At 34.4% G+C, this 16,762-nt stretch overlaps 1 protein-coding gene across 2 annotated transcripts in view; it reads left to right on the forward strand.

Moving 5' to 3' along the window:
• LOC123313231 (TRPL translocation defect protein 14) overlaps positions 1-4,562 on the forward strand; it is a 42,741-nt gene extending 38,179 nt beyond the window's left edge. For both annotated transcript variants that reach the window (XM_044898001.1, XM_044898002.1), the window contains one exon: positions 3,421-4,562. In XM_044898001.1, the coding sequence (XP_044753936.1) occupies positions 3,421-3,518 (98 nt within the window). In that variant the 3' untranslated portion in view covers positions 3,519-4,562. The remainder of the gene's footprint in view (positions 1-3,420) is intronic.
• Positions 4,563-16,762: the final 12,200 nt, after the last annotated feature.

Here is a 16,762-nt window from a genome sequence, read left to right on the forward strand (position 1 = left end):
AACCAAATTCCATAAGCGTTGGAAGAAATATTGTAATGATATCGACTAAGGTGGCGTGAGGACACAGTAACAAAGCCTACACAGAACACAACTGATTATCCGAACTTGTACAACCTCACAGAGCTTCTGAGGGGTGCTTCGGTACCTTCGGAGAATCAGGATAAAATAAAATGAATAAATAAATTCAATATTCAGGCTTCTTAGACGACCGGCTAAAAACATCTTATAGAACAAGATTGAAGAAATTTCGTTGAGAGTATGGAGATTAGTATAAAACAGGACCCAAAATCATTTTGGCGTTACCTGGGTGGCAAGAAGAACTCTCCTTGTGTTAAAACTGTGTTAAGACTCCGAAGAGCATTCTAACTGATGGTAAAAAGATTTGTGATCTGTTCTCTGAGTATTTCGGGTCTGTATTTTTGCCTGGTCCTAATAGGATTCCTCCTTCCTTTTTGAAGAATTGCCTGGAATGCTTGATTGAACCTCTTCTAATTCTGTTTAACAAATCCTTAGTACAGGGCCGCTTTCCCCAAAGGTAGAAATTGTCCAACTTGGTCTCTGTTTTTGAATCCGATGATAAGATTCCTGGTAGTGTAGTTCCTAAAGAACTATAGATCTATCTCTAAACTTTGCTTGATTGGGAAACTCTTCGATGTGAAGAGCATATTGAGTTTTGAACAGCTTGGATTCGTGAAGCAACGCTCAGGTGATTGTAATCTTTTTACTTTTGTGGAATATGTACTGGAGACTTGAGAGCATGGACATCGAGTCCTATTTTAATAATACGTCTCAGAGAGTAGTATTATGGGCCAATTCAGTTCCAAGAATATTCCCGTAACATCAGGTGTGCCTCAGGACCAACATCTTGGCCTGTTGTTGTTCATTTTGTATATAAATGATATTGCTACATGCTTTCGATTTTGAAAATTTCTTATGTACGCTGTTGACCTGAAGATATTCCACTCTATTCGCTATTCTACAACTATTTGTATACAATACAATACAAGGCGCACCCAATGTCGTCTCGCATGTCAAACCTATGTTTGACAGAGAAATAAGTTGTTCCTTAACCTTTCTTAGTGCTACTCCATCACCTTATAAAATTTTGACATATTATACTATTTCCAACCATATCATATCAAATGTAGACGTCTTGCGAGACCTTGGGATAACTCTGCTCTGGGATAACTCTGCTTTTCTGACCAACATGCTTATCTTCAGAACCTCAGATGAGTCCTATGGTACTGCGTACACTCTACTTAGCATATGCTAATAGCATCCAAAGTTTTAGTTCAGTTATCTGGAACCAAGGGCTACGTGGTTTACATCGGTAAGTGGGAAAGTGTCCAGAGAAGATTTCTCAGATGTTGTAGAGCACCTTTTTTCCCCTCAAGATTGGCGTTAGGGGAGATTTACCGACGGTGAATTTATTACCATTTGAGGATCGCAGAAGGATGACTGATGTAATGTTCGCCCACAGGTTCGTTAATAACAGATTGGACTGTATTGATACAGTTCGTCAAGTTAGGTTGGTTGTCGCACCCTATAGCACATAATACTTCCTTCTTGCAGAAGGCTGATACCTAGTCTTTCCTGTATTCTCCCCTGTCCAGAACAATAAGGACTTACAATTGTGTCGGTGTACAGGTTTGGACATTTTTGCTGACACAGTGATAAAGTTCCGAACCATCATGTTTCAGTTTTTCCCATCTGTATTCGACAGTAGCGCTGGTTGAGCTGATTTCATTTTTCCCAAATTTGTTGTTTGCGGGAGTAATGTTTACTATGTTAAGTTACTGTAATACTATTACTTTTGGTCGATTTAAATTTAATTTATTGTAAATGTATTATGTGAATACTTCTTTGGGTTCGTCCCGTTTGTATCCCGAGGAGAAATAAATGAATAAAATAAAAATTCGGTATCATCCCTTGGACCACTACCGATTAAGCTGCCCTAGAGAGAAAAATAAGAACAATGCTGACGAAACATAATGAACATCATCCTAAAAGCTCAATAGAACAAAAAGAGCTACCCCGACATCTTGAAATTAAAGTTCTTCAAGAGTATTTCCTGAACAAGGCTGCTTCATCAGAATTTCATCAAGCAGTTTGTCGTTCTACTCCGCTAAAGGTGCAACATGATTACATAGAAATCGTCGGACACTCTGCAGAAAGCAAAATGCAGAAGCTGATTGGCAAACCTTTACACGGGAAACACCAGAACGAGGTCAACCACAATTATGTCGATATATCTGCGTCGAACTACTGGTTGACTTCCGGAAAGTTGTTTCCCGAGATTCATCATTACCATCCCAGATCCTTGAAATGGAAGACCGTCAAAAAATTATCTCAACAACGAAGCTGGTATCCAGATGTTGTTTCCTTCCAAGTTTTATCACAAAAATTTTTCAACATTGTAGAGTTCTATGTCAACCAGCATCTGAAATATTTTTTTATACCTGTTTAGTTGAGTTTCATTCAAGCCTGTGTAAGGGATAAAGTTTCTCAGCTATATTTGGTTTGAACTGTTGTTAATAGTTAACGATTCGAAAAATTTGGAGTTCTGATACGTTTCTTTATCTTTCACTGTTAACGATGGCATCGATTTTATCCTTCATTTGAGAGAGACCATTTGAATCAATCACGTGTCCCAGATAAATGAATGATTGCTTGAAGAATTGACATTTCGTTCTATCATTGAGTTTAATACTCAATGGTTCTATTAAGATGTAATTCTTCCTCATGAAAACAACTCTCTCTGTAAGACAGTGTAAGAGTTCAGATGGAGTTCTACCCTGTACAATAAAGTCATCAACATGCCATATCCTGTAGATCTTATGAGGTTTGATCCATGAATGATTGCCCAAGATTTAGAGCAATCTTGTCATCAACTGAGATGTGTAAATAGGCCTGATTGATAGCTAGTGTGCAGAAATAAACTCCACCGCTCATTTTTGCGAATATATCAATTCGTGGAATCTGATAGATATAATCCAGCAAATATTTATTGAGGGTTACCTTATAGTTTGCAAATAATCGAATCCGTCTATCTTTTTTAACTATTGGCACGACAGGTGTTAATATAATTATGTATTTATTTCGAGAACTATCACATACTTTTACAAAATGTCAAACTCATTCTAGATTCATAATTTGATAATTAAACATAAACTAAGAAGACATAACTTTTTTTATTGATTTTATGAGCAGACTGGACCAGTTCAGAATATGTACATGGATTCGTCTATGCCAAATTGTGCAAACTTTTTGGAATCGATGACCCAAGGAATACCTGAATACCCTCATATCTTGCGTAGAGTTTGCCTCTCCATACAAAATAGGATATATGTATAGATTAATATATCTTATATACCTATGGATCATTTAATTTTTGGTACATTACTTTTTTCATTTTCGTAGGAGATGTTTCATGCAATGAATATGCGGTAGCAGATTCTAAAGTGAATGGACATGGAAAACAGATGACAAACGGTACACGTCCAGAAGAGACGGTATAATATGGTAGCAACATGTAGATAGTGTATTATTTCTCAATGTAGTTAATTTTATCTTCGTGTACTTAGAAAATCAAGTATTTCTCAATCACTGGTTTACTTAGACTAGATCGATATTTTACATAGAATAAGTTATTCTGTACTAAACTTGGAACATAAATATATACATGGAATGGAAAATAAACATTTATTGTGTCCAAAGACTGGAGTTATATAGTTGCTTAGTGTCGCCAAACACGAAAGAGAAAATTTACTTGGGCACTGTTGTCCATCAATTTTTCAAAACGAAAAGTATAAATTTATCCATGTAACACAACTGCCTTAGTGTTGGACAAAGAAGTATCGAATGTGTGGACGATAACAAATGAGATCGTAGCATTGCAATGGCCATTCCATGTATCCAAGTTCCAAGATACTCAAAAATATTTAATATTTTTATCATTTGGATGTTATTTATTTCACCATATTCGAGAGCACAGACTATCCCATTGAAATCTATATATATATTGTTTTTATTCTCAAACTTTTTGTTTGTAACCATTTTCGAGGGAAAAACAATATTTTCATGTGATTAAAAATTCTTGAAGATGTGGCGAGATGAGATGGCATTTTAGGATATGTAGAGGAAACTGGGACATTCTCATCATGTGGATAATTCAAAAATTATCTTCTACAACTGATGACTTGAATAAGCTTTTTCTAGCCATTTGGATTTTTGCATACACAGAGGCAGGTGATCACAATAAAGCTAGTTTTCTATTTGGAGAACTCTGCTCTTGAAATGGTAGTGTTATTGTTGTTTATTTATAAAATAATTCATTTCGAGTCCTCATTCATCTCATAATATTCAATGTTGTTCCACCAATTTCATCCACAATAATATATACAGGAAAATCAACATAAAAAACAATTAATACAGTATTTTTGCAATGTGTATTTTCATAATGATTTCATATGTACCTGCTATTACATGTGTTTGCCTTTTACTAATATTCAATTCGTATGTCTGTTCTGTATTATAAATGAATAAAGTATTATTTAAAAGAATTTCTACAAAACGTAAAATAAGTCATACATTAATCGCTGCGAGCATTGTTCAAAAATATCAGATTGAGGAATCTGATATTTCTGAATGCGGTTATTGTAGAAATAGCGTGGTGAAATGTTGCGTGAAATTTAGTGAAGGTATGCTCCAAGTCATTATACACTAGCTGTGGGGTAAAATTAGGAAAATACTGTGGAGAAACGATGGTGTGCCAGAGTTCAAATGAAATGAAAAAAAAGCATCAAAGAAGTTGAAAATTCTGAAAAAACAAGCACTAACTTCTCATTCTGCACAAGTTATTGCAGGGTAATTAAGGAGCATGGTGTTGTTACCATTTATAAAAGGGATAATTGCATTTATGACTTTTTTATTGTGAATATTGAAAGTTTAAATGTTGAAGGAATTTTTAATGTTGTTGCATTAGAATTCAAGCTAGGAGTTTAGCAATTGCTGCTGGTTATAGACCTTCATCAGGGTATATTAACTCATTTTTGCGAGTTTTTAATGAATATCTCGGTTTATTATGTAATATGTCATGATGGGTAATTATTGGTGGAGATTTTAATATAGATCTTTTATATATATATATATATATATATATATATATATATATATATATATATATATATATATATATATATATATATATATATATATATATATATATATATATATATATATATATATATATATATATATATTTGTCCAATAGACGTTTCCAGTCCCGATACGTTTCTAAGGCGACCTGAGACCCACATGATCCGAATGTTTTCTTCGAGTATATATGATGAAATCACGTTAATGAGAATTATAACTCCTTAGGCACACTTAGAGGGGAAAAGAATTTCTTCATTTAAAAAAGTAGCATAATCGATAATATTTTCCAAACCCGAGACATTGCACCAACTTTACAATCCCACATATACTCCAGCGGTATATATGGCCAACGTTCACGATCCCGGCGCTGTTGCCAGTCTGACGGGACTGGAGCCGACAATTTCGATGCATAAAATGACGCGAAAAAGTAGGTGTTATAGTAGAAATTCATATATGTGTGAGTTTGTTGAGAAAGAAGTATTGTCTCAATATTCTCATGAAGCAAATTCCTCTTTAACAGATTCTTCCCAAATTTTGATCCATTAATAACATAACCTTGAGAGGCTGTATACATAAAATGATTGTAATAAAATATGAAAAATTAATTTTTAGCTTCCTTCTGAAATCTACAAGGGGGTTCCTGAAATTCGTGCAAGTACTCCAACTATCATAAAAATGAGACAAAAATCAACACAATTTATTGAAACACTGTTTACAAAAATCTAGAGATCTAGAGATCTAGAGAGCGAAATATGAATTATTTTAATATTCCAGAGCCAGACTCATCACACCTAATTCAACGTGTTCAGTTTCATCATATCATCCTGTATGTCGAATTGAAAATAATTGTTTCACTTTCCAAGAAGTCCGTGCCAAGCCCAGAATTCCTCCTTTAATGTATTTTCCAAATTGAAATAAAAATCAGAAAAATCTAATTCATTCCTATAAATATCGCGTCAATGAATAAGTATGAGATGTGAAATATTCCAAAACAAACTTTAAAACGACCAGAATAATCGTAATAGCTTTCCTCGATAGGTACAATCATTTATTAATGCGAAAGACTGAAATGAAATAACACAAATAAAAATGAGAAAATTGATTACTGACGTTCAAATTCCGTTAATATTAGTTTGAAAGTTTTGCGAAATGAGAACCGTTTGTTTGTACACATCTGTCACGTTGAATTCTCCGATGAGATAAAGCCTTCCGATCCATTTTGCCATTGTTTCTTAATAGATCACAAAAATTCATCATTCAATTGAATGCATTCAATTTGTTTCTCGTCGTCTGGATATCCTCCTCATAAACTTCCTTCAATTTTACCCACAAAGAATTGTATAGAAGGTTCAGATCTGGTAATCTATAAGGTCATGGTTCCCAGTTGGGCCTCCTGGACCAATTCATTAAATTGGATAGGTATTGTCCAGGCCATTCCTCACTTTGAAAATGTATTTCTCCGATTTTTATGCCCTGTGGCATGCCAGGAGAAATATTTTGTGGAAAGTTAATATTATACAAATGCGAAGGGCTAAGGGAGATAATTCCTCGATGAAAATAAGCAGGGGTAGTTCTTATAAATTTTTTTTGAAATGGTCCTCCCATCAAAGATACAGCCTTTGGAAGGCGATGCCGAGTTTATAGTTTTTGATTTTTTTACGGGTTCTAAAAAACACTGAGTCATAAACTATACATAATATAAAGCACTAAGTATATATTATTACTCACACAATTTTTTAGATCTCATAACTTCATTATTAAGGGTTGAACATAACAACCCTTTATGATTTTCCTTCAAAAATTGTTTTCGTGGGATAGATATTCAAAAACCAAAATTCTCTTATGGATTTATATTCGATTCGGGAGAAAAAAATCGCCTGCAAAGTTTCGATACAGTCGATACTTTCTCGGAAGATATATAAAGTTACAATCAGTTCTGATTACTGTTCATTCCATTTCGTCGTAAAAGTGTTCCATAGAATGAATATTCTGAGATATTGTAGGTCTATGACGGGAGATAAAGATGTTCTATGAATCTTTCTGAAGGTTAAATTACTAATTTCCGGAAGAAAATTATATCCGTAATATTTTAATTTAAAAAATAAAAATTTCTTTCGATTAATAAGCATAATTGACAACAGTACTTTTCATTTTATTTCAGATACAATAACGCAAAACTATAATAAATGTTCAGAATGAGTACCTCTCGCTAAAATATATGCATCAACTCTCTGTCTCGTAGCCCTTCGTATTCTTTCGAATATCCCGGTAGTATTTCTTATGGTTTCACACGATGATACTATTCGATCTCTGGAGTATTAAACGCATGATATTCAGTGAACTGAGCATCATCATCACTGCAGATTCTCATATACAAAAAAGGTTTGTGATTGGCCATACAATTTGAAAAATTCAAGGTTGAATATTATCTCCAAGTTCTAAACATTCTACATACTGCATGTGGAGATGAAACTCTTGTATACTGCGCTTTGCAATTGAATACTGTTGAAAAATTAATTTTCGACTGTCAAGGTTGAAATCTAATTGATTATTGGTTTATACAGCGTGTCCACTTTTAAAAGGGCCAAACTTCATGATGAGATCATACAAGTGATTTGGAACGAAAAATGTCATATAACACATAATCGAAATGTTATCGGTTATTCTTTAATATAACCTTTTGTTGATTTCACGAAATATTCCAAGTTTTTCTAATGGTATCAATCACACTACAGTTATCTCGTAGCCTAATTAAATTTGACCACAAATCTGGAAACAGCAATAAATCTGATACATGATGAGAATTCGTGTGTACGAAAAAATTTCTTATTGCGGGCTTGGTAAGGGGATGGGATGAATATCACGATTCTGAAGTGAACAAAATTAAGTCTATTTTTTCAATGGTTTTATCAATGAAAAATAATTAATTATGGATATGTTTTCTTTTCAACAAAAAATACCCCATTTAGATTGCTTCCGAATGACATATAAGCTTTTATTCTTGCTGCTAGTCTTCTTCCATTATATTTATTTATTACATAATTGTTTCCAGTAGAGGACAAGCCTATAAACTCGAAGGTTATAGGATATCCTCACTTTCAAGGTGTTCCAGGCATAAAAATCCAAAGGCGTAAGGTCGGAGCCTCTTTGTGGCCATCTTACGTTGACCCTCAACTCATGTTGAAAATGAGAAACCATGGTCGCATGGGAGTTTTCTCTTTTCCATACATGGGTTGAGGGTCAACGTGTGGTTGGCAGTCATGAGAGGTGAACTTTTCGGACGAGTAATATTTCCCGATCCGATTGATCCAAAGCATCTTGACAGACATATTGGAGAAAATGTCTGGTTTCAAATAAATGGCTGTCCAGCTCATAATAGCCGGAATGTACGGCACTAAATAAATCAATATTTTGGGGTGCAATGGATTGGATGGTTCAGTCCGGTAAGATGGCCAACAAGAAGCCCCGACCTTACGCTTTTGGATTTTTATGTCTGGAACACCTTGAAAGAAAAAGTTATCACAATATTTTGAATAGAATCTGAGTGGTGTTATTGAATTCTTTTCGTATGCAAACTAGATTATCACACGTCTGCAAAACTATAAACGTCCGATGAAGTCAGGATCTTCGCCAAAAAAAAATTAATTTTAACTTTACCCTACTCTACCCTCTGCCGTCAATAGTCAAACGTTCCTCGCAGATTCCTTTTAAATCGTCTCAGTCGTCACTGAAGGTATTTAATTTCAGTTTATCGCAACAGTTGCGAAATAATTTACTAGTTACGAGAAGTAAAAATTTCAAGACATAGATGAGTTCCAGAAAATGTCAATTTAAATGTCAAAATTTGAAAAATCACTATGGTCTTTTCCAGAATTATTGACATCCCAGTAGGTTTTTAAAGTCCAGAGGCACATAACAGCGTTTCTGGTGTTGGAACCTGAAAATGGGATGCGAGTAGTCATCCCGAAACCGGTAGTTCTTGTAGAATAAATTGGTGAGAGACAGTTTTTAGGTGTTTTTATTTATTTTGGTGTATTATATCATCTGTTCATTTCAAGCTAATTCAAATATCTATATTAAACTTATATTAGGTATCACATCACTCTGTAAATTAACTTGTACCTATAGGCGAAAACCAATCGTGTAACTGAAAGTCCTCTGAATTGATAATGATTTTTATGTGTATTTCTATAAATGATTAAATTGAAAGTTTGACTGAGGAATACCCTTCCACCTCCTGAACTGAAAATTTCCAATTGTTAGTTCGGGATACTCGAGTAATTTCCAATATTTCATCTCTATGATTCAAACAAAAATGAAGTTGCTGAAGAATACTTGTACCAAAGATAGAGTTTTCAAGAATAGTTTTTCAAGAATATAAGGACTTCATACTGAAAAAAACCTTTTTATCACTGTGGTAGGAGTAAAAAATCTCCATTGCTTTTGTATATTGATCTTCTGAAAAATTTCTGGAAAAGAGCTCCTGTCAAGTCAACCAAATATAACTACAATGATGTTCAGGAAATTCGTAAATTCGTAAACACGACAGAGGGTCAAGTAGGGTGTGGTGAAAATACAATTTTTGTGCATAGGATCATAAACGTGCCAGTGCTCCTGAAATTAGGTCGACTCACTTCACTTAATCGGGCTTGTATAAGTTTCCAAACGTGTGCTATTATAGTTCGTATACGAAAAGAATCCAATAACACCACTTCAATTCAATTCAAAATATTGTCATTGAATATTTCTCATGACGACTGTTCATCATACCGGGATCGTATAAGTTTTCTTATAGTACATTTGAGGTGTATAAATCGAAAAGATGACAAAATAAATTCTCAAGCTCTTCAACTGCAGCGTTGCCAAATTTTCGGACTAGATGCGTCGGTCAACTATGCGGATTATATACATCAAGTTCATGTCGCTCGAAGCGCCCTCGCACTGGCCAAACCCTGAAGTTTTCTGTATATAATACGGAGTATAACCGACTTTTCAGACCCACCTGAAAATTCACCCCTAGCATCCCCTAACCCCCCTTATAACGATTCTATGGTCGAACGTTACCAGACCCGGAGCCGGGTCTGACAACGTCACTTTTGGACTGAAAAGTCGGTCGAGTATACCGTTTTGGGTCTGTATATGCGGTCGAACAAATCTATATATATATATATATATATATATATATATATAGTTATAAAGTGTTAATATCACCTCCAAAATAGTGACTCGTTTAACGCTCTCACCTCATATATATCGCTGTCACCTCCGAAATCGGAGGTGACAACGTTTTGCCTTGTTTTTTAGCTTGTTAGATTCAGGAGGCTTCAGGGACCAACATATCAAAAAATCGTTTTGAGGTCACAACGCACCCCGTTTATGTACTGAACAATCTTTTAGTTCGAGTGTATATCACTGGCGCTAGTGTGCTGAGCTGTATATCGAAGAATTGCTGTGGGGGACTCTTTGCTCGTTAGCACCTCCGAAAATGGCAACGTTGTATTTTCAAAGCAGATGTAGACAGGCGGAATATAAGTATACGGATGAATTAACTGTAGAGAGGCGCAGCGCGCTATCTCCTCCATAATTGCAATCCAGGCGGCATATCTCAACGATTTTTTATCGCATTTATCTGTAGGGGAAATAATCACGTGAAAGAAAACCAATCTTGGCTCTCTCGAATGGAATTATGACTGTTTATAATTCATCGTGTGTATCTATGCATCCGTTGAACTTCTTTCATCTCAAGCTAAATATTCAGATGTAAATGGTGATGAATATTCAAGGACAATGAGCCATTCCGAAAATAAAATGCTACAAATTTTACAATATCACAGAAATGAACAACGTCGGCTAAACCGAATGTTGGACATTGTTGTGTTATTTCAAATGGAACGCTCTATATATTTTTCTTAAATCGGATTGCTCAATGATTTTGAGGAATCCTTTGCTCAGAAACATCTGTTTTATTATCGATAATGTTCAATTATTGGATTTTCCCAAAAATTTGAATAGCTTGTACCATCTCTCTGGTTTAAAATATGGAACTAGCAATCTGCACTCAACTATTAGAATACCTTGTAAAAGAAAAGATCCTTTTACCCACACAACATGGTTATGTAAGAGGTAGATCAACTCAGACAGCAGTGTTTGAGTTCATTTCAGGAATCCTTAATGCCTTGGAGGATTCTAATATAACAGTGGGTCTAATGCTGGATCTATCAAAGGCATTCGATACTCTATCCCACGACTTTATTCTCCATAAACTTTCTGCATATGGCATAAACAAGCTAGACTGGTTTCAATCATATTTAGCAAACCGCAGGCAGAGAGTGGTGATCTCTCAGAACGGAAAAACAACAGTTTCGGAAGAAGAACTCACAGAGTTCCGCAGGGTAGCATATTGGGCCCTATCATTTTCATCATTTTTCTAAATGACCTAAGTACCATATTCGATGAAACCATGGTTAGGACAGTGAATTATGCAGATGACACAAACTTCACTGTATTGGCCAAGCACGATTTAGAGTTGAGTTTACCATTTCACACTCAACTCTAACTCTAAATCGTGCTAGCCAGTGGTTTGAAGCAAACGGTTTGTGCATGAATTCTGAAAAAACAAGTGCCATCCTATTCAGGACAGCTCATTCCGGTCCCCAAGTGCCTACCAGCATTTCACTGTCTAACTCCACATTAGAACTGACTAAATCTTGTCGCTTCCTAGGCCTCACTATTGAGGTAACCCTTGATTGGGGAGAGCACATTTCCAACCTTTGCAATCAACTGGGTATCATCTGCTACACTTTGGGAGTCCTCAATAAATATCTGGACATAACCTCACTGAGAACAATATACCAGGCAGTGTTTAGGTATGGCATCATGTTCTATGGTAGTTCATACAACCTACATAGAGTGCTGAAAATAAAGAAGAGAGCCTTCAGAATGATCTGGAGGATGAGGAGGACGGAATCATGCAGGGGAGTCTTCAGAAGGAATGGTCTTTTGACTGCTCCTGCTGTACACATCCAAGAAAGCCTGATATTTACATTCAAGAACTAGCACTACTTCGAAGAGAAAACAGTAAGTAATTACAATACGAGGACAACTGCACTAAAATATCCAAGACACAGATTAAGCCTCACTGAAAAGGGACCTGAATATAGATATATTCGTTATTACAATAAGATAGCTCACAAACTAAGAGGAGAATGGACTCTACAACAGTTCAAGAAATTCATCTTCAAACTCCTACTTGAAATCGAACCCTACAGTGTGGAAGACTTTATGGAACACAGACTATAAAGCAGAAAATGACCCTGTTTCACTTCAAGTGTTCAATGTCATGTGTACACTTTACCTGAAATAAAGCACATTATTTATTTATTTAAATTTTTTAGTGATATCATAAAGAAAATTATAAATTATATCGAAACAAGTAAGATTTCATGAAGAATTATCCAAAACAGATTTGCATTTTTCGATAGATCATACAGGATGTAAGGGAAAAAATAAACAAAATTGAAGTCTTTTGAAGGCCTCGAGTCAACATATTTTGAAATTGCAACCATATTTTTGTCAAGACATGATGAATCTACAAAATGAAGGTAATAATATAGATACATACTCGGATACATATGATTGATTGGTAATTCCCAAAAGCTATGATGAACAGCGGACACTATGATGGACGCATGATGAAAGGAGAAAGACAAAAGTTAATTTAAGTATTTTCGCATGCAATTTTATTATTCAAAATAAATGATGATTCTTATAATTAACAAATCAGGTGCAATTAAAATTTTTGTTTTGGTCTTCGAAAATAATACATATTGATTAAACTTCTACTATCCAAAAGGCCTGGTTGTTCAGTTCAGGATAAGGCCGAGATTTAAGATGATCCTAGATTAACCTAACAGAACTGAACTGAAATGTCAAAATCAATTTAGGATAAACTTTAATCCCGAACTGAACAACTGGGCCTATTCATGTAGAGTTTCGGATTTTGCGAGAATCTACTGCTTTTTCTTCAAAACAACAACTGCGCTGAAGGAAATGTGATTGACTGTTATCTATATCATTTACATCATTATTTGCCGATTTTCAAAGTTCTGAATGAATTGAAATCTAAACTTGAAAATATACGAGATAATTTTCGCAAGAATTTCAATGAAATCTGAAAATTTTCATCATTCTGGAGCATTCTGGACATCAATAATTCTCGAATCATCCATGCAATAAATTCAATTTTATCCAATATAACACGCAAAACGAAATGTTATTCGAACTCGGCATCTTGAGCAATTCGTTCCTAAAAAGACCGAATCAGGTAGAAAATTTTGAACCCTTATATCAGCGTTAACAAGTGTTTTGCAGTAAACTAAACAGATGCCGATTTCGTTTTCAACGGGCCATGTAACTAGGGTCGGCGTTTGGTGAAAGGATGAACGGTTCTTACAACAAGAAGAATTTGAATTTTCATATGACGGTGAGGGCATTCGTTTTAAAATTTTCAGAGTACAAGAAGTATACAGGGTGTTTCACGAGTAAACAGACAAATGAAAACCGTGAATAGAGGGCATTGAGCTGAGTTCAGAATCATACCATATACAAGGTGTTCCAAAACTAGTGAATCAAACGTCACACCACGATAGAGTAAACCAAATATTATCGAATGACACCAACATTAGTTCGACGAAAATGTACCGTTTCCAAAATAATCAGAATTTTATTAAAATACATAAAGTTGCCGATTTTCGAACTATTTTTCTTAATAACAGGGCAAGTTTGTGAAAAAGGATATAGATTTTAAATTATATTGAAGTAATATTATTGTTTCATCTCCCCTAATTGAAATTATTTTAAGTAGTTAATCGATAACCATAACCTAAGTAAATGTAAATTAAAATAATTGTTTTTTCTACATGATTTTTAATACTCAGAATAAACAGGGGTGATAATATGGGAGAAAAACGCTATCCTTAATAACAAATTGGCCTTGTGACTGAAAAAATAGTTCGAAAATCGGCAACATTAGGTTAGGTTTTTTTAGAAACGGTACATTTTCGCTCAACTAATGTTGGTGTCATTCGATAGTATTTGATCTACTCTATCGTGGTGTGACGTTTGATTCAATAGTTTTGGGGCACCCTATATATAGGTTTCTTCGGGGTTTTTTGAAATTTCTCGAATTTCCGTTTGGCTATAACTCCTGAAATTCTGATCAAGTCGACTGAAAATTTATATTTAGCCTTGAGTTGTTAATTTCATTGAAACAGAGCATTAAAATTCGACAAAAATCTGGACCGGGCTCAGTGAGGCTTTACTTAACTTCAAACTCATAAAAACACCGTGTATGTAGTTTTTTAATCATAATTTCAACTTTTTTGTTATCTGCATTATTATTGTCTCAAAATGAATTGATTTTTGGGTTGCCCCACCTGTTGATCATGTTCTAGAAATAATTGTTTTTGTCAGACGCCTCTAAGGAATAGAGCTCTTCATGAAAATGTATTTAGAAATCCTTAATTGATTTTTTTTCGAAGAATATTCTGTTGAATGTGTTCAACAATTATACCATATTCGGTCTTCAAAATACTCTTTCACAAGGATAAAATGTTTCAAAATTGATAATATCCAAATATGGATGGAAAAACTACGCTATCTTGAAACTAAAATTTAAAACTTGATATTCAGAATGAATCTATTTTTCTATGGACAACTAGTTGTGTGAATAAAAACAAAGAAAGAAATCGCGGGGTGTCAGATCTGGAGATCTAGCAGTCCAATATTGTGGTCCTACCCTTCTAATAAAATGACCTGAAATACTGATAAATACTTTTGCTGGTGCATGAATATCACCAATGTTTCAATAACAAATTGTAATAAGACCAGAACAATCCATAGATTTCCATAGATCCAATAATGACTATAACGGAATCAGTGAAGAATTCGAAAGTGCATTTATCACACTTATTCGAAGTGCCAATCATTACCTTCACTAAAAGACCAAATGAGGTGAAAATCAGTTCGGAAAATTACTTCAGTTCCACGTTGTCCATAAAAAGCGATTCATTCGGAAGATATCGAATTATAATTATTATTTCCATGATCATGATAGCGTAGTTTTTTCTATTTTTGTTCATTATCAATAATAAAGCTTATTATCACTGTTAATGACTTATCTGAATAACCAGATATGCTATATATATCAAAAACAAATGCAAGACATATATTGAGAACGAAAAAATTCAGTTGAACATTTCCAATTCCATTTTTAGATTTCCTCAGTTGATTGGCGATCATATTCATCCCATTAATTAATGTGAAGTAAAAGTCAATATGCAGCGCTGTTTTTTCCAGACATTTCACGATCAAACAATTATTCATTAGAAATAATCTGAAAAGGCATACCAAAGTTTCATTGATTTTGAGAAAATCAATGAAGATACCTGAAAAATTCAAAATTATGACGAAAAAAACTACAAACAGAGTGTTTTGCATGAGTTTAAATTTGAATATAGCCTCAATGAGTCCGGTCCTGTGTTCGTCAACTTTTAATGTTCTGTTTTATTGAAACTTAGAAGTTTAAGCGGATAATGAATTTTTAGCCGAATCCAACTAAAATATTTGGAGTTATGGCCGAACAAAAATTAGGGAAATTTGAATGAACTCCTCTCTATATCGGAAATGGAATGCCTAAGACACACATATGAGGTGTTTTTGAACTAAGCTCAATGCCCTCTATTCACGGTTTTCGTTTGTCCGTTTACTTGTGAAACACCCTGTGTACTGAAAAATTTCAAAAGACTCCTCGAGCAATTAAGAAATGCCATTAAATCAAGGAGTTTCTTTTGAACCGCTATGATGAAAAATGTCAATATCCAGTTATTATTATTATTTGGGGTGAATCATCGAAAATCCCCAATATCTCGAAAACCAAGGCACTTTTGCCAAACGTAAAATATATTTATTTGAGTATAGAGTACTCTACCCGCAGGCTCCATATTATCCATTCATTACGCCACACCCTGTATAATTATTATTATTATATCAATGTATTGAAAATAAACAGACATGAATACTAGGCAGTTGTTTTGTTTGAAGGTGAAGCTCCTGTTGCTTCAAACTTCTTTTAATTATTTTGACTACCATTCACGCAAGATGATTTTTGTTGAGGAATTCAACATTCTCGTAATTATCCGTTCATTTCTTCAAGAGATACCCATTCCCTACCACCTATGAGTATTCAATTCAATGCTAACACTGCATCAAATGCATTTCATCTTCGGGTTGATTTTTTTGAATTCTACAACTGATGTAACGTCTTCAGCCTTCAGCCAAAGAAAATAAACAACAGTAACTCTCCTCAAGCTACTGATTACTTCTATTTTCCATGTAAATAAATAGATTTGGTATGTCTTCAATCAGTTTGTATAAATGTCAATTATGTTCGTTACATATTTTCGACGCAATATTTTCCGAAGTGATTTGACATTATGATGAAATACGTAATTACTGAGAGTCTCACGTAGAACGGACTACGTAGCATTTATTTAAAACTCAAAAATGTTTTGACAAGCGTCTTAACCCAACATTTTCGTACCATACA

This window comes from Coccinella septempunctata, chromosome 5 (genome assembly GCF_907165205.1).
Source record: "Coccinella septempunctata chromosome 5, icCocSept1.1, whole genome shotgun sequence".
NCBI lineage: Eukaryota > Metazoa > Arthropoda > Insecta > Coleoptera > Coccinellidae > Coccinella > Coccinella septempunctata.